The 18,637-nt window shown below is 38.2% G+C and overlaps 3 protein-coding genes across 3 annotated transcripts; 1 reads left to right on the top strand and 2 right to left on the bottom strand.

Annotated features, from left to right (window-relative positions):
* Positions 1–607: 607 nt before the first annotated feature.
* On the bottom strand, positions 608–6,506 carry LOC135687462 (E3 ubiquitin-protein ligase TRIM71). The gene is made up of 3 exons (XM_065204021.2): positions 4,972–6,506; positions 2,833–4,124; positions 608–1,590 (listed from the first exon to the last, which is right to left on the bottom strand). The coding sequence occupies exons 2-3, from the start codon at positions 4,115–4,117 to the stop codon at positions 608–610; spliced, it is 2,268 nt and encodes a 755-aa protein (XP_065060093.1). The 5' UTR covers positions 4,118–4,124; positions 4,972–6,506.
* Positions 6,507–9,769: 3,263 nt separating this feature from the next.
* On the top strand, positions 9,770–17,648 carry LOC135687463 (uncharacterized). Its single transcript, XM_065204022.2, has one exon. It carries the CDS (start codon positions 10,780–10,782, stop codon positions 12,835–12,837), a length of 2,058 nt encoding a protein of 685 aa, XP_065060094.1. The 5' UTR covers positions 9,770–10,779; the 3' UTR covers positions 12,838–17,648.
* LOC135687466 (peptidyl-prolyl cis-trans isomerase B-like) lies at positions 14,806–17,678 on the bottom strand. Its single transcript, XM_089114619.1, has 4 exons — positions 17,411–17,678; positions 17,083–17,143; positions 15,703–15,920; positions 14,806–15,076 (listed from the first exon to the last, which is right to left on the bottom strand). The coding sequence occupies exons 1-4, from the start codon at positions 17,603–17,605 to the stop codon at positions 14,942–14,944; spliced, it is 609 nt and encodes a 202-aa protein (XP_088970745.1). The 5' UTR covers positions 17,606–17,678; the 3' UTR covers positions 14,806–14,941.
* Positions 17,679–18,637: the final 959 nt, after the last annotated feature.

The raw sequence follows: 18,637 nt of genomic DNA on the forward strand, positions 1-18,637 counted from the left end.
TGTATAAAAACTGAATTCCGGATATAACCAGTCAGATCTTCTTTAAGTGTTGAACTGGCGAACTAGACTTTTTCTAGGTCTTTTTCTTAGAAACAATAGAGTGGTCATCAAAGCTTCTTTAAGAAAGTTTATTATCTATTTAGCAGAAAACGAAAAATGTGTTTAATTTATCTTCAGGTTTCTAGTAAAGTCAAGTTTTACTTAAATTGAATCAGATTGTTCAGAAAAAAGCTTTCAGTTCTCTGTTTGGAGTATCATTGACCGCCTCAGAAACGGTACATTTAAATGATGACGTATGCATGCGGACTTGAAAGAAAGCATTGTTGAACTCGGGCTATTCATGCGGTACCGCACCGAATTCGGAATCCAATCAGGTTGATAGCACAAAACAACAGGTCCGGTATGCTAGGTTTTCTGAACATCATTAGTCTTATTCTGAGGTATATACCAATACTCATCAAGCTAAATAAATCTAGTGTTGCATTATGGGGCTTTGAAGGGATGGGAGAATCCAATCGAGGCTATATGACTCCGTTATTTCATCACAATGCTATATGCCTCAAAACCTGTTAAAACAGACATATAATGTATTATTTGAAAGCCTGTATTAGAATACTTGTATTCTGTTATTGCTAAGATCAGAAACAACTATGTAGCCGTTTGGCGTGACCGCTACACTCTCGGGGAAGGACAACTGGCCGTCACCGTTGCCTTCTGAACCAATGACTTTGATGAGCTTCCCAGAGTATGTGACTACCTGCAAGCGATGATTGCCCATGTCAGATACGATTATATTTCCTGCAATATCCATGGAAAGTCCTCTTGGGTGATTAAACTGTCCCTCTCCTTGGCCATGCATGCCGAACATTTGGATAAATTTTCCACGTTGATCGAATATCTGAATTCTATGGTTTTTGGAGTCAGCTACGAGAATGTTCTCATTGTCGTGGTTTACTGCCACATAACAAGGTGAGTTAAATTGTCCTGCACGTTCACCCTGTGAACCAAATTTCATGACAAATTTCCCTTCTTTGGTGAAAATCTGTATTCTGTGGTTGTCTGTATCTGCGACTATGATCTCACGTGATGATGGGGAGACTGTGACTCCCCAAGGTGATTTGAAATTCCCGCCTTTGATCCCTTCTCTGCCAAACTTATTTACAATTCCCCCAGCTCTGGTAAATACTTGTATCCTGTTATTACCATTATCACAAACGATAAGCCTATTATCAGCATCAATAGCAACGTCAGTCGGACAATTGAACTCGCCTTTGCGATCGCCGTGAGATCCAAATAGGTTGACGAATTCACCTCGGGGACCGAAGATCTGGATACGATGATTGTAGCTGTCGGCGACATACACGAATCCTTCTTTATCGCAGGCGACACCGAACGGCGACTTGAACTCGCGCCTCTTTGAACCGTATTGACCGAACTTCATAACGCTGCTGCCAACTTCGCTGTACTCTCTGCGATTGATGACAGAAATTTGGAATGGGCTGTCCTTTATTGGCTTGTCTTGGATTCGCACATGCAGCACGTGTTTGCCATTGACTTCTGGCGTAAATGTGATAACATAAGTCCCATCGCCTAGAGAAGTAAAATAGAAATGAAAACAAGAATCAAATATAAAGCACTAAAACTGGCCTTTATATATAGTTAATTTTTTGAGGATTGTGCTAATGTGTGGGGATGGCCCAGTGGTTAGGGTTACGGACTACAGATCTAAGGAATTGGGGTTCGAGTACTTGGCAAGATAAAAATTTCATACAGAATGAGAGGAGTGGGCAGCTCTCTGTAATTCCAGATGTAGGAATAACTAGGTGTGGTCACGTCGAGAGGAAGGACCAGGAAACTGCTCGATAAGCATAAGCTTCTCAGTGACCTTAAACTACCTTCAGATGGCACGATAGATAGAACAAATGGCGATAGAACGGTTGATGGAACAAATACAATGCAAATAGTTAGTTTTGGTTTATCTGGTCGGTTTGAAAAACGTCCTGTATGAAGCTTAACTTGCATAAATATTAACAAATGAGAATGGAATGAATGAAAAATTTGGCTAAACTTTTAGAAGAAAGCAAACATTGAGTAATCCCGAGGAAAAACTTCATTGCGCGGATATCGGAACAAAACTTGAAGGATAGGGGGGAGGTGGAATTTGAGATGAAAAAGTAATGCGAATTAAATTAAAAGCTTGTCAGCACGAATTTTGTAGCTATATAGAAATAAGAAACGTCTGAGGAAATGAAGGGGGGGGGGGGGTAAAACCTCTTCAGCTCAGCCGCCCCTTTTGACATTATCTGTAATTATCTGACAAATTATCTGTAAGACATTTATCTCATAATAATGTTTGCATTAGATTATAAATATTTGCTATGTTTTGAATATTGTAATATAAATTTTGAATTGATGGGTAAATGAAAGCAAGTGTAAAAACAGGTATGGGTGAATAAGTTCCCATTCGAGAAAGGCGTGGCTTGCCAATTTTTTGGAAAGTCAAGAATAAGAACTGCAAAATAAATAGGAATATCATTATATATTGTTCAAAATACATTTTTAAAAATGTCGCTGAGGTTGATGTGAATATTTGTAAACGAAGATCAGAGGGACATAAAGCGGGCAATAAGGTTATTAAAATTTGAAGTGGAAAATTTAGCTGTATTTTATAAAGGACAAAGATTATGTTTCAATACAAAGGAGGGCGTCCTTATATGAGATTTGTATGTGCATCCAAGATGTGCACACACTTGCATTTCTTAGTGCAATCCTTATCACAATATATATTGTTAGTCAACATAGCAAAAGTTCTTAAACGAAAGAAAACCATACCATTGTCTTCAACATTAAGATCTTGCTCAACCTCCTCCGGTGAGACAATCGCCGCCTTTACTCTGTCTCCGCCAACTTTCTTGTGACCATGACGATCACGAGCATGTAACGTGATCGAGGCTAAAACCCCAACTCGTGCAGACTCGAATCCATCGCCTTCTGCATATGATAACGAGGCGAAGGTTTGGCTGGCTTGAATGCTACCTAAGGATGCCATCACTGTTTGTATGGAGTCACTGTTGCAGATGTACTGAATGGTGTCATCTTCTTCCGGCTCCAAATTCACCTTCATTTGGTTCAGTGCTTGAAGTGTTGACTTAATCTGAAGAATTTCAACTTCATTTCCAAACTCAAGCACATTCTCCGCAAAACTGCAACACCCAGAAATTTTGCCTAATTCCAACTCGACACCATCCTGTTGAAGACTTAAAATCTTCTGTTTACGCTCATATATATTGTTCAATTTCTCTAGTATCGTCTCTTTTGCTACTAAGAGAGCATCTATTCTGGCTTGCGTTTTTGCATTGATCTCACTAATTATGCTTTGCTTGCATTCTTTCAACGTTTGCTGCATCCCGCGCACCTCTGCCAATGTATTTCCTAGTTTTGGTATGTGTGTCTTTGTCGCGTCTAGCAATTTCTCTATGATTGGTTTTTGCTGCGGAATAGCCTCTTTTGGATAGACAAACTGATGCTCCCTGTGTTCCAGAATTGTGCATACTCTGCAGACTGCTTCATCGCATGTATTGCAAAAGTACTTTATCACATTTTTCGTATGATACTTACAAAAAGCAAGTGTGTAGTTATCAAGTGATTGACCATTGCCAAAATCATCATCATCAATTCCCAAAATCCTGTGCTCGATAGTCCCGCGGGTTCGTTTGTGTTCTGCGATGCAGCCTCCGCACAGCATGACGTCACACTCGACACAACGAGAGGTCGAATTTTCGTTGTCTTGACATTGTTCGCACTTAAGACCTTTTCGCTTTTCTTTTTTTATCTCCTCAAACTTATACTGAACAACATCAAGCATATTATTTATGAAGAAATTTATTGGTAGCTGATCGATACCCTTTTCGGGTATGGGGGTTTCCACGCGGCATGTGGGGCAAGTGATGTGTTTCGCTGGGGTTTGATTAGTAATTCGATGCAAACACTGTGAGCAGAAAGTATGAAGGCAGGTAAGGAACTTTGGATTATTGAACCTTTCCAGGCAAATTGCGCAGATTAACTGTTCATAAATTTGTTCAATTACTTGCGAGGAACTCATAAATGCCGTAGCCATCGTTAATCTGAAAATACAAAAAGCAAATCAAGGAAAAGTTAAGAATATTATAAAACGAGAATGCAGAATCCACGTGTAAAAATTCCACAGAAATAATGCAACGAAACGTCTATCACTAGACAACTCAAAATGTCTCAAAATTTGTATTTTGAAGTCGAAGCTTCACACACAGAACAGAAATAAGTAGAGACTTCCCCCTAAACGGACAGTAAATTGATTCGACGAATGGTCCTTAGATGGTGATGTTACAACACCTATATATCTTTGGAGGTTTTACAGTAAATCATCTCAAAGCATCTGCTAGAAATATTTCTGTTTAAAATACTAAATTTCCATATTCTGTTCTTTATTCCAGCTTTATCGTAAAAAGAATTAAATTCATGTCAATTTACTTAATCAAAATATTCTTCAACTGATCAATATTAGAGTCTCATAAAAGCTACATGTATTCGTTCTTAATAATCAAACTTTGAAAATTTTCAGCTTAATGGATTAGGATCATTTTTGAAATTTTGTTACAACATAATTAAGATAGTCTCAAGGCTGAATAATTTTCTTGCATGTTTAGTGAAAATTGCCTGAAGTTTCCAAAATATCTTTAATTGCGGTGTCAAAGTTTCCTAATTTTTCTTTGGTACTTAGAAGGTGATGACAAACTTTGGTATAAAATGAAATCAGATATTTGAATTGTATATATTCTTAATGACGGCAATGTGTTCTAGAACGAAATCAGATATTTAAGATACATATGTATTTCAGCGGAGTTAGAAACTGAAGATTAAACACCGTCAGATTAAGCTTAGATGGGGATCAATATCAACACGTTTATGGCTATATTCAGTGAAATTCCTTACCTTGGTTCCGATCTGTCATAACACTCAGCCAAAATTCAATGAATTTTCGACGCAATCAAATATGCTTTGATATATAGAATACTGTAATATAGATGCTTCTAGGCCAAACACAGACACCTAGCAGTGCCTTCGGTTATAAAGAACACCAAATTTATCCCAGTTTATGCATCCAATATTCAAACGAGACCAGAGTTAACACTGGATCAGATTAGAAACAACTGAAGCAGAATCACTGATCTTGATGGTATCACAGGTTGTGTTAGTGTGGTCTATTGAAAGTCGAATCGGCTAATGATCGCAGTGAACAGGCGTTATGACCATGAGCAAAGATCATCAAACAAAATGACAGATTCAGCAGGTTCCAATGATATTTCTGAGTGAGCAGCCCATAGACAACGTCGTTTGAAACAATCAAAGTTTCCACTAAGCTGCATTCTACTGCCGTGCAGTTAATAGGCTCAAAAGCTGAAAGCGTTTTTCTTTAATATGAGGTAATTGACCAGTTAGTTCAAACTTCAGGGAATAATAGATACGCAATCAAGTCATCGACATAAACATATTATGTGAAATTGTTGCAAATGTTGTTTCTTATTTCAATACCACTTTATCTTTAGATTTAATCTGCATTTCCTCACGATGCGGAGGAACAAGATGTTCATTTAGTTTTGAATGAGCAAAAACCATGTTTCACAAGGGGAACACCTCTGAAGAAGAGGCAAGTAATCGGAAAGAATTATCAAGAAGAAGCATCGTTTGGAATGATTTGAGGGCTAAATTGCACATTTTTAGTTTCACTTGGTAATAAGGGCCACAAAGAAGCAAATAAGTAATGAGGGACACACAATGCCCGCCAAAAGTAGTTGGAACACCGAGATTGTACTTCTAATAAATGTATATTTTTCAATTCATTTCCCATTTTCAAGCAGACGGAACCACCCCCCCCCCCCCTTATACAATGGTTTGAAGAAGGATGAGCATGTCGCTAAACATGGGTTATACAATTTGTGCGCCAACATACATTTGTTGTCATTTTCCAGTCGTAATCCAACATTGTATATGGGGGGAGGGGAGACGTTTAGTAGGAAAGATGATTGGACTGTTCCAATACTTTTGGCGGGCATTGTAGGTTAAAGAAGATCATAGAGAAACTTAACTTTTTTCCCTTCCCATCTGTTCTCCACCTCTGATTTTCTTATTCCATAAAGAAAATTCATGGACAAGTTTTCCTCTTACCAGAGCATGTATTGATTAGTTCTGGTTTCTCTTTTAGCATTAAGCGGATATTTTTTTGACTTGCATAATACCAGACTCAAATAGGTATTAATCAGTCAGATTTTTCTTCAGATGACAATATTGGGAAAATTAGTTGGGAGCGAAATGTGTAAGAACTTTTGTAAGTTGGAATCAAGAGCTGCAAGTTGGAAAACAAGAATAAATAAAGAGCTTTATTCATTTTGAAGCTTAGAATTTGGTTTCAACCCAGCTCTCATTCCATTTCCTTATTACAACACTTGTTAATAGAGTTCTTAAGTGATGACGCCACAATATCATATTTTTGAATTTTTTTATCCAAAACTTGACAGAACATCTCTAAATCTGCAAAATCAGTTAAACGTATTACGAATTTGCTGAGATATGACCAGATGAGCACAAGCTCTGGCCCCATCAAACCTCTGTAATTTGGTCTCAGTTCATAACTTTATTTACTGGGCCAAAATAACAGTGATCCGTTAGCAAACTTCAAATCTTCCATTGCCCATAGCTCACCCAATTTTTGACAAATTTAACTGATTTTGCATGTTTAGAATAAGTTCATGGAGTTCCTTTATATTTTATGATAAAAGTTAAAAAATTCTAAAAATAGCTTTTTGTGACGTCATTCTTTATCGCTGCAGCACTGTCGTCCCATTGCCTGCCTATTCAGTTTTCCATTACAATGAAAACGACGTAGCCGTAATAAAATGTCCTTAGTGACCGGCAACTGGGCTCCCTTCCAATTATTCTAGGTCATCTTGCCTGTCCAATTGTGAGCTCCTTTTCTCCCCGCATCTTCCCCTAATACAGTTAGCTACAGAGCTTCCCCAGCCAGAACTGACAGCCATTATTCACCCTATCTAATAGACCTTCGAAACATAAATTCATCAATTCCTTTTTAAATTTGTTCTTAGTTTTTCAGCCATCAGCACTGTATTTTTTATATTCACAGAAAAGTTTTACAAAACATACACAAATTTAGCAGACGATACCACAGGGAGCATGGAAATACATAGGAACCCTGAGGTAATTTACATTCAACATAAAAAACTAAATTAACTACAATTTAAAGATGCAAAATGAACGAAAAGAAGAAATAGAAACTGTTTCTAGAAATAGGAGAGGAGAGAGGAGAGAGGAGAGAGCAACGGCCAACCTAGGGCTCTCGGACCAAATCCACTCTCAAAAGTAGCCTTAATGGCCATTGAACCAAAATAAATGATACGCAGACATAAACCTGCTTGCATGTCAACCAATCCCGACCCGGTATGACTCACCACAATACTGAGTATTATGCAGTTTACCCAGTGGCGAAGCCAGCTCTGGAGAGTTGGTCATGCACTTGGGCAAAAAAATAAACAGGGTTTTCGTCACCACAGCAAGGTGCCCAATTTAAGTTAAGGTTAGATCAGTTCCTGTGAGAAAAGTGTTTTCAGCTACTGTGAAAATACCCAGAAAAGCCTTAGGTGGCATAAAACTTTAACAATTTGCAAAAGAATAATTTTCAGATACTTTCTTGAGACATGTTTTGAAGAAGACTTGGCTTTAGGTGCTAAACATGTTTTTTAATTCTGAAATCCAAATTTTTGATTGTTTTTTATGTTAACTTGCTTTAAACTCTGACATTCAATTTATTCATATTTACTATTTCAAGAGCAGTTTGATTCACCTGATTAAACTGTTGGATACTGAAGGAAGGCTTTTTGAGATAACAAAACACAGCTAGATTTGATTCTCACAACATTATATAAAATATAAAATGTCTAAATTGTTTTGCTCTGATACATGATAAGATAAATACACTTTTGATGACCCTTCCCTAGTTCCTTACTTAGAACTATTGTACTTACAAGTACAAATAGTGATATTTTTACAAATAAAAAAATTAACGCCCCCTAGTCAATGTTCATGCTACACCTCATTTATTTTAAATTCATCATTCTTAATTTGGCAAAACAGATTATAATCAGAAAATGGAGAGCTCTCCTCTGAAACAATCTCAATACTCTCATCTGACACAACATCAATAACAAAAAAGGCCATTATAAGATAAAGACTGAAAAGGTGAAGGCAACACTAATTTAATGTCTCATTGTATGTCAAACTTGCAATGCATGTTTCTAAAGAGCAACAACAATGAAGTATTTGTGTTTCTTCGACTAACAACAAGTTCTAGAAACATTCATTCTGAATATTTTAAGTTACATATTATGAGAATTTAGCATGTAAATCCACTAGCCATTATCAAAGCATGGAATACTTTTGGCTTGCCAATTATCAGCACAGCCACAAATAGATATTAGAACCAGGCAGTTTGTTTCATTGTTTTTCTTGAAATGTAAGCGTTGCCTGCCTTATCATCAGGCGCCGAAGGCCTAGTTCGTGCATGTCAAATCCTCGTTGACATAGGCCGCGGTCACACTATGCTTTTAAGCATGCTTTCTTAAAAGGTGTTGTACTAATGGCCTTGCTAAACATTTCTGGAATTCGGTCGGAATTTTGCATTTTCAAAGGAAATCCCCTTAATTCTTTAGGATGCTCTGTACCTTCCCAAAACCATGCTAAATACTTGTTATGCGTTCTAAATGAACAAAATCATGATGTTCTGTTTCCATAAAGGATTACTGATGTGCGTGTCCTTGACATGTGTGTCCTATGGCGGTTGCAATAAAATAAAGCGCACGCGTACAATTCTTTTCATTTATAAATTTTTCACTGAAAATTCAACAAGCAAAATTTACAAAACAATCATGTCGTACCCTTCCGGATCTGGAGGCAATTCTCAGCAAAATCCGTTTCAGTACCAAATATATTTGCAGCGAATTGAATTTGAACGCTACCAGAATGCGCGTATGAACTTGAATCCAGGGAATGAAGTTGCAAACGAAGATGAAAAGAAAAAAGGGGAAAACAATTGTCGCTGGTCCGAGATTCAAGCAAGAAGCCTGATTAAAAAGTGGAAAGAAAATGTCCCGGAGCTGGAAAGCAGTCGCAATCGGCAGGCATGGACAAAAATTATAAATAATGTTAATAAAAATGGACCTAAAAAAACTGTCAACCAGGCCAAGAAAAAACTTTCGAATTTACGAGAAACAAGATAGACGATTGTAGCTCCATCATGATAACGAATAAAGAAATTTTAAATTGGCGTGAACCAAGAAGCAAAAATAGTGAAATTTTGGCGGGAAATATACTCTGCGTGTTATAAATGTGCATGTTATTTTCTTGAGCTATTAATTCCTTGAGGGTACTAAAGCATCCTTATAAAAAATCATGTGTGACCGGTCGCATGATGTAAGAACAAATACGGATTAGCAAAAAGGATGCTTGGAAAAGTACAGTGTGACCGCGGCCATAGGCTTAAATATATGTGTTAGCAAACATAGTCCACAACAGGAAAATCTGTTCCACTACCGACTTTTATTTTGCTCTTTTCATTGTTTCGCATGGTTTTGCATGACCAAACATAGGGTTTTAGTCATGCACATTTGAAAGTGCACGACTAAATTGGGATCCCTGTGAAAGTGCATAACTAAATTGGAAACCCTTGAGCTTTATTGAGTTTCAAATGTAGAAACCCTATGTTTGCACCTACGGAGTTAAATAAAAGTACGCAAAGAACAATTTCCTTTGGTTTTGGAAAATTTTGAATGTGAAAAAACCCCATTTTTTCAAATAGCGAGAGATTTTTTCATAGATTAAAAAATTATTTTCTGGAAAATGTTTTGGTCATGCTGTGCATGACCTGCATGACCTCTAGCTTCGCCACTGAGTTTGCCAACCTCGTGCCTAGCCAAAAGTCGGTTTATAGCGTATGGTTAGGTTAAAGTAGCAAAAATGGAATTATTTCCAACTGTCCTGGTGCTTATTGCAAGATCAAGTGACGTCCTGAAGTTGCACGATACTGTGAAAAAAATCCTCACGAACGGAGAAGCGACGTGTCGGGTGGCGGCTTTCAGGACCAGTGGTTTCATTGAGCGCGCATTTTTTGATAAGATTTACATTGCTACCTTTTAAATGGCTAGTGTGTTTCGAAAGAAACTACAGATCCTTGAAGAGAAGGGGTATATGAGTATTTTCTTTATGAGATCAATTCAGATCACAGCAGATATGTGATGGGGCATCCCCAATGTTATTTTCCAGAACACGGACTAATACAATTTTAAGAATGGAGGAAACAAACTGGGGAAAATACTGAATACATTTTCCTGCACTGATTGGAAGAATGGTTCTAGTGATAATGTTGCCAACAATCAACAAAGTAAGTGCGTTGTGATGTTTCTTTGGAGCTGAGTGATGAAAAGGTTACGACAGCGGTTTGGATGAGCAACAGCTCTTTTGGAGCCCTTCGAGAGAAAGTCAATTATCGACAAATGATGGAGATATTTCAACTTATTTCTAATAAATGTTGAGAGCAGTAATCGCAGCTATCTGATGTCTCATAACTGGGTTTGTTCATCACTGTGAAAGGGAAGTAATTCTGGGCCAAAGTGTTTTTTGCAAATCACAACAAAACTTAACTAGTCTAAAATTGTCCAAGTGACATTTCTTTCTATGGGAGTGAAAGTAGCAAGGTGTATATACATTATGGTTCTTCTTGTCTGGAGTTCCATTCAATTCATCGTCTTGATACCGGAATTAAGCGATATATTGAACAGCTATTGCTGGAGTAAATTCAAGTCAGAGATCTGTGTTCACATATCAGGTGTTCACGCCGGTTACAGAATCACCCTCATTGGGTCCGTGTACCATCTTTTACTTGCACTGCTGACCATTAATAGCAACTGTTGCCCAAACTTCTCTGGCTTCATTCACACCAATTGTTGGCTTTTAAAGTTACCCGTATTCGTGGCAATCAACATAGTAGCATTCATAATACCAATCGGACCGTTTGCGTTCCACTTGCTGTATTACATTTACCTAGTTGCTGCTGTTCTCTACATCCCAGTCATGTTCATTCTGTCCCTGGACTTCAGCCATGCCTGGAAGATTTTGTGGATGCGAAGTGCGCATGCTCGCAGCGAAGAACCAACATGCTATCTATGTACATGGCTCTTCCTGATTCATTTAGCAACTTCAATTTTCTATGCGATTGCATTTGATCTCATTTTGGCCTTTTTCTTCTTCAATTCTGTGACTCAGTGCATCACAACAGTGTGCTTGCTCTCTATCAATATATTTCTATGTCTGGTTGCAGCAACTCTATCTTACTTTCCACACTTAAAGGAGACCAAGGCCTCGTCTCAAATCATTTTATCAACAATGGTATTCTTCGTTGTGTTCTTCACGTGGCTGGCATTATCAGACTCTGAAAACGAGTACTGCAACATGTTCGGTACACCATTTTCGGGTTCCAAGCAAAATATCTCACTTAGCTTTCGTTCAATATCGTTGTGTGTGCTGACAACAACGACCCTTCTCTTCATTCTACTTAGAAACGAAAACGTTTCTTATACATATAGCTTAATCAATATCGATGGAGAGACAGATGCATTGCGATGCTTCGGTTTCGCACGGTTTCACTTCACAATGTCCCTTGCTTCATGTTTCTTACTTATGGCAATGACAAATTGGTATAGTCCATTCCATGAGCTTGCTGTCGACTGGGATCGCGGTAAACAAAACTACATTGTTGATGTCGAAGAGTACAACTACTACAGGTTCGTTGCACTGTGCGTGGTGAGCAGTTTTTTGCCTTTGCTTTACATAGGCCTGCTTACTTTCGGAATCTGTCTGCGTTATCTAACGAAGAATCCGCTGCGGAAGAATGACACCACAAACTCGACAGATAGCAACGAGAAATCGTTTTTCCAATTGTCCAGCTACGATGAAACCACATTTGTCATCGGCTACGAGGAGGCTATTTCCAGGCTCCGAAAATCTAGTCACGCGGCGGCATTGACGAAACCGCGGGAGGACCTCGAGACAGCTTTAATTCCTTGTTACCACATTAGAGAAACAAAACTGCGATTTTGGCACTTTCCCAGACACATTAGCCAGTCGTACTACGGTGGACGAAATGGCAGTAATGCGTGCACAATTATCGCATTGATAATTGGTCGGCTGTTTTCAAGATCGGACGTAGTTATACCTCCGTTTGGCTATCTTACGGACACTTGGATAAACCTGTACGTATCGTCAATTGTGGAAGGAAACGCGCTTTACGACAAGATCCTCAAGGAGTTCGGCGTACTCGATCTCAGTATCGAGGAGGCTGCCGAGCAATTTGGCACCAAGTTGAATATAAAGCAAATCGGGAATCCTTTGCCAGTAACATTTGAATCGGAGATCGAGACGGTCCGCGTCGCATTTCAACTTCAGCGCTTTGTGAACCTTTGCAAGAAGCAAGTTATACTATTCATACACAGATATAGAACTTGCGCCTTCCTCATTTTTCCGGACGGCTCCGTAATTTTTTCGGACAGTCATTCGTACGGCGAGGAAGGTGCTTTGTTAATATGGGCTGCAAGATATGACGTCATACCTTTGACTGAACTCTTAAAGAATGTTCTGGGGACGAACCAAAATAAACTAGCTACGTTGACAGAAATCGAATATGAGAGTCGTTTTAGAATTCTGAGGGGAAGTTTGAAAAAAAAGGAAGCCAAATGACAGACTGGAGGGCTGTAGGTAAATAAGAGCAAGGAACGATGTTACAGCGATTCCACAATGTTTATTCAGTTGCAGAATAAATAATTATCACAGCCTCTAATCGAAATTATTTGATATGATATAAGGATTTCCTTTACGCTAAAACAAACTTGTGCATTTGTTAAAAGTACTTGCGCGAATGAGGAACAATGTATGGCTGGAAATCTCACAGTATTTACATGCGACATTTGTCACGAAATGCGATTCTCAAAGGAAACATGGTGACTGCAATCCTGTGGCCTAGCAGTTGCCCACCAAAACAGTACTGGGGAGAAAAAAATAGAACACACCAATTTATACGCAAGAAATCAAAAGAGCTATGATATTTGTTGCGTAATACTTCGCCACTATCAATCAAGTGAGTCCGTATTACATTGGTACTCCACCATTGGTTGTAACATAACGAGAAGCAACAGAAACAGGAAACGCATTGACAGGGGCAAAAGTGGTCAAAAAGTGCAATTAAAATATATTAGGTCCAATGCTTAAAATTGGTATGACAATTTTGTGAAAGAAATCGATGGGACCAATTGCTTTTGGGATTGTTTTTAACAGGTTTTTATGTTGATGCCGAGAAAAGTCGAGTAAGAAAAATAAGTACGCTGAAAACTAAATGGGTAACCGTTTTCACAAAAACGACAAAAATGAATGGATATTGAGTGAAAGATTAATTGTTCTTTGCAGTTTAATTGTTGAAATGGATTGTTTTCCGGACACGGCCTGGATCTGCCACTGGACATAAATACCATTGTAATCCGCATCGATCTTTAGCCATTAAAAGCACACATTCTACTACATCTTCATTACGTCATTACGGATAATGTGAGAAGCGCAGCGCATGCGTAACTGATCAGTGTGTGGTATTTGCAACTACAAACTTAATATCATCAGGCATTAGCCCCCCTACTTTTTGCAAAAAATGACAAATACTAATTAATAAACTACCATTAAAGCCTCTTTTTATACGGTACTAGCCCCCCCCCCCCACTTTTTTAGACCCCCTTTCTTCAAAGCTCTACGATGCTTGATCATCGTGTTCACAATTACCTTTTAATTACACATCTAATATGCTTTTGACTGTTCTGGTGGAAAAGACCCTTTATTCAATGGCGGCGCCAGCCACCAAGCCCTCGGGGGGGGGGGGGGGGGGACTAACCAAAAAAATTTAAGCCACGCCCTTTTACCAACAGGGAACGCCAATTTTATCCGAAGGGAATGCCTATGACTAACTTTTGTTTGAAAATTGGCAGTTTGAAAATCATAGGATTACATCACAAAAATTATGGTATCAAAATATTACCCCTCCCCCAACATTTTCTCATCAAATTTAGACGAAATACAAAATCGATTTTGCTGAGAACTGGGGGGAGCCGTGTCCCCCCAGTCCCCCCCGTGGCGCCGCTACTGCCTTTATTTCTTGAGTTCCACAAAACCAGGTTGCCATCAAAAGCATAGCTAGATAGCAAAATGCAGACTGACAAAGGGAAAGGGAGCAAATATAACCATAGGGAGTCCAGGGATGACCCTGTCCATTATTTTTGAAGACGCATTTGAGACACAGTTATGTCATAAGCTGTGCATCAGATTAGCTTTTTGGAGAACTTCTCAGGCACCATTTTCTGACATTTTAGGGGCATCCATTCCCTTGTCCCCTTGCTTTTTTACTAGGTGTCATGTGATGATCAAGTGCATTGCTGAAAAGCCATTTGCATTTAAAGCAAATGTATTTTTCCAAGTTTGTTATTAGCATTGAAAAGGTATAGGATTTGACATATATGGTGTTAGGCACATTTTGGAAATTATTAGGGGGATCAAAGCCCCTTAGCCCCCAGCTTCAGCAGTCCCTGCTATTCATCCTTAACAGTCTGTAAAATAAGTCTTTAAACTGGCTCAGATTGCTATACAGTTGATGGAGAAAATGTTCAAAGAAGATTATAAAACTGTGTTAAATACATATATCATTTTTTTTATAAAAAATTAAAAATATTTATAAATTTGCCAGCTGCAATGTCTTTTATTATCTATTTTGGCTTTCGCCTTAGTATTGAGTAAACAAAGGAAACTCTCACTGTGTGACACCCTCTTTCGCAACAGCAAATGGCTGTTCAACTGTGATTACTCTGGAGTCTGTAATCTTCACTGGCAGGACTGGGTGATCACCTTGACCTGTGGGGTTGTTCATCACTTTGTATGCTACATCCTGTTGGCAGATGTAAAACATATATCATTTTGTTTGTTATAAACAAAATATACATTATGCTCTTTAGAAATGCTGAATAGATTTTGGCAGGTGCAGTGAAATCAGGACCTTGAGATGCATATTTCTCCACATTTTCCAGGAATGATAAAAACAATACCCCTATAATACAAAACGGCAGCTTTTTTTGCTTTACCTTCCCAACTTTTCAACATACCCTTCCTTTAAGACAAAGATTTAACGGAAAGAAAGAAATAAAATTGACCACACTGGATACAACTGAATATAGAGGTTCTATCCATTAGACATGGCTTTATATGCACAATTCCTGTCAGGGTACTGTTTATATCAACAATAGGACATTAGCCTAAATGCAAAAAGAGAATTATGAAACTTTCAGAAGGCCTTGCATTTTTCAGCAAAATTCTTTCTATTTTAGAAGGTAATTGATATATCAGGGATACTGCTACAATTTTTAGGGGGCCCACACCCCTTCATAAAATTATAAAAATCCTTTTTTCCCAAGAAAATCTTTTTCTCTGAAATAGTGGTGACCTTCATTTACTTTCTTCCTTCCCATTGTACTGAACTGATGCTATTTAGGTTAAGAAAAAAAATAATTTTCATACCATTCCTTTCAGTACTTTTCCAAAGCATGTATGTTCACCATCTAGCCAGGGAGTCTTGATGAAAGTAATATAAAACTGAGATCCATTGGTGTCTTTTCCTGCATTTGCCATACACAACCACCCAGGACCATAATGTTTTAAGGTAAAGTTCTCATCTGGAAATCTATTTCCATATATACTGTAGCCACCTCTCCCATCACCAGTGGTAAAGTCACCCCCTGTGAAGCAAATAAACAATGCAAATAAATATGTGTAAATATATTTTTGCCTAATTATGCCTTAATAATATGGTTATGTTAATATGATATAATATCTCTAGATGTCCTTGCAATTCTCTAGTTGTTATTTAAAAGTCACTAGCATTGTTACACATGAGCAAGTAAGCTCCTTACTATTACTGCTTAAAGGTTAACCAATTGTTAGTTAATGAAAATCACTATTTACCAGTATGTCATTAAGTGCTTGATGTCGTATAACAGGTGGAGCTGTACACTGTAATAGCGCAGGATGTCGCTTCTCTGAGCTGAGTTTCATACTCAATGCAATCATTGAGCAACTTTTCAATTCTCAATTTAAAAATTTTTGTATAAAATTACCAAGTTATATAAACTTTTAAATTACCAAGTTATATAAACTTTTGTATAAAATTACCGAGCTATATATATCCAAGGTTCTTCTTTAGAGCTCTTAACAGGAAATGAGACTGCCTGAGGGTTTAAGCTATAACAGTATAGTTATAAATTCTAAAACACTGAAAAGTTTGGTCTGCGCGGGGAATGCGTTCCCCGCGAAATAATTTTTGCCCTTATTTCCGCCCGCGTATTATTAAGAATCTGCCGTAGATTCCGCGCAAAATATTTGTTTATCTGGTCATGTTCCCCTCGAATATTCCACTATTTGAACTTCCGACTTCTGATTACAAGAAAAAACAACTAATACAAGGTCTCTTCGAAAGTCTTTGCTTCAAATTCCGTGCACGATTTCGTGGGAAGTGTTCGTTGTCCGCAAATTTCAAAATTATTGTACTGGCATTCCCCGCGCAGAAAAAATACTTTACAGTCTGGAAAATCACACGTGTCAAATAGCGCATAACGTTGAGAAAAGTAGCAGGGGGTGGCAGGGGTTGACTGGTAGTAACGGAATAAACAGAGTCTTGACTAGTGGTCCATTTCGGTAAAAAGTAGCAGGGGCTAAGGACACCAGCCCCTCCCCCCTGCTCTACGGTGCCTACTCTGTTTGGTGTCCTATTCCAGGGGGTAAAATGTCTGATTATATGTTCTGAAGCATAGCATAGAAGTAGCAACAAGGGGAAAACTTAGAAGTTTCAACTACATCACGGCAAAACAAAAAACATCGAAATCGAAATGTTATAAACACTACCTTGCATCATGAAATTCTTGATCACTCTGTGAAAGTAAGAATTTCTGTAGCCATAACCAAACTACGATAGAAAAAAAACAACTTGAAATTATTACTGACTTTTGATCAGGGGTGTATGGCAGATGTGAACGAAATGCTTCGGCAGGGATAAATCATAGCCTTTTTCCTATCGATTGACCATTGATAAACGAAGTAATATTGCTAGATTGAGGGGAGTGCAGGCGAGGCGAAGAGGCAAAAATATCTCAACAAAGCAACAAGAGTTTCATGAAAAATAATGAAACAATGATCGCAGCAGGTTACAGGTATAAAAAGCACAACTAAATACCTCGTGGCCTGCAAGGGCAACAAAGTTTGTGACTGTCTTCGGGGCAATGTTGCCAAATAGGCCTAACTCGATCGTGCCGGCTTTTTCATTGCCGATTTGAATGTCCAGTTGCACTTTCCTTGTCACGATTGCATCTTCTTCGCAATTTGCGAGTATTGTAAAACTAATGATAAAATATAACGTCCAAAGATCCATAACTAAATAAGTTCAGACGAAGCACAAAAAGACAACCAGCTGACACAGGGCCAAATGAAATTTTTCCTCGGGGCTCTCGGAAACATTCGACAAACTTGACTTTGATTGGTTATTGAAAAAGAGGCTGTCCAATGAATGTGATAGTTTGGGTTGGATTTGTTCTTCTATAAAAAGGCGGGATAATTTGGGCTTTGGCAAGACAATACGAATCATGATGATACCTGGTGCTACGGGTATTTGCATGTATAGATGCTAAGATCAGGCAGCTTTTTGATCCCGAAGTGGAGAAAAGGCACAATAACTTATCTTCTCTGATCCCTTTAAAGTGACGATGAATTAAAAACCATTAAGCATACTAATTAATTCAAAAAGAGTTATTGTAATTCACTTGAAGATTGTAAAAGCTATTTAACAACTAGAACGACGAGCATTTTCCAAAACTCTGAATCGACTTTCTGTAAAAATCAAAGAATCTGATCACATTGTTTTCTATATTAATAATCTCAAGAAGAGTGCAATAAAACTTTCGGATGAATTGCATGAAATAACTTTATAAATTCTTCTTTTGGAACATTCTCACTTGGTGTGTACACAGAAAATACAATAGGGGATCATTAACAAGATTTTTTATATGATTTCGCCCTTTTCGCCATTATCATAGGAAAGACAAAGCTATTTGGGGTAGTTCTGCCTGAAAACAATAAGAACAAAAGGGATCTTTAATTTGAAACAAAGGACATTCATAACTTTTTGGGGTGGAGAGGGCCTTTGGAATGCAGTGGGACCACACTATAACAAATCATCTAGGGACTAAGAAAAAGTTCGTCTTAGAAGGAGCTTGATACACCGAGGGTTTACTCTACATGGAGTATTGCAAGGAATCCAGTGGTGTAACGGATACACCTAGGGGCCTTTGGGAAAATCTGAGACGGGCCCCTTTTCACGGACTGCCAGAAGGGCCCATTCAAGGTTGCAGAGTATGTCAAACACAATATCAAGGTTTTAAGGGGTATTTTTCGTCAGCAAGGAGGA

Source organism: Rhopilema esculentum, chromosome 20, assembly GCF_057945365.1.
Source record: "Rhopilema esculentum isolate cy_ngs chromosome 20, ASM5794536v1, whole genome shotgun sequence".
In the NCBI taxonomy this organism is placed as follows: Eukaryota; Metazoa; Cnidaria; class Scyphozoa; order Rhizostomeae; family Rhizostomatidae; genus Rhopilema; species Rhopilema esculentum.

What these genes read in the sequence shown, in the direction of transcription:
- LOC135687462 (XM_065204021.2), bottom strand. Translation starts at nt 4,117, where the DNA reads ATGGCTACGGCATTTATGAGTTCCTCGCAAGTAATTGAACAAATTTAT. An exon ending in TCTTAATGTTGAAGACAATG is followed by an intron (nt 1,591 to 2,832) that starts GTATGGTTTTCT and finishes TTACTTCTCTAG; the next exon opens with GCGATGGGACTTATGTTATC.
- LOC135687463 (XM_065204022.2), top strand. Translation starts at nt 10,780, where the DNA reads ATGGGAGTGAAAGTAGCAAGGTGTATATACATTATGGTTCTTCTTGTC.
- LOC135687466 (XM_089114619.1), bottom strand. Translation starts at nt 17,605, where the DNA reads ATGGATCTTTGGACGTTATATTTTATCATTAGTTTTACAATACTCGCA. An exon ending in TTGCCCTTGCAGGCCACGAG is followed by an intron (nt 17,144 to 17,410) that starts GTATTTAGTTGT and finishes TTTCTATCGTAG; the next exon opens with TTTGGTTATGGCTACAGAAA. An exon ending in CAAGAATTTCATGATGCAAG is followed by an intron (nt 15,921 to 17,082) that starts GTAGTGTTTATA and finishes TTTGCTTCACAG; the next exon opens with GGGGTGACTTTACCACTGGT.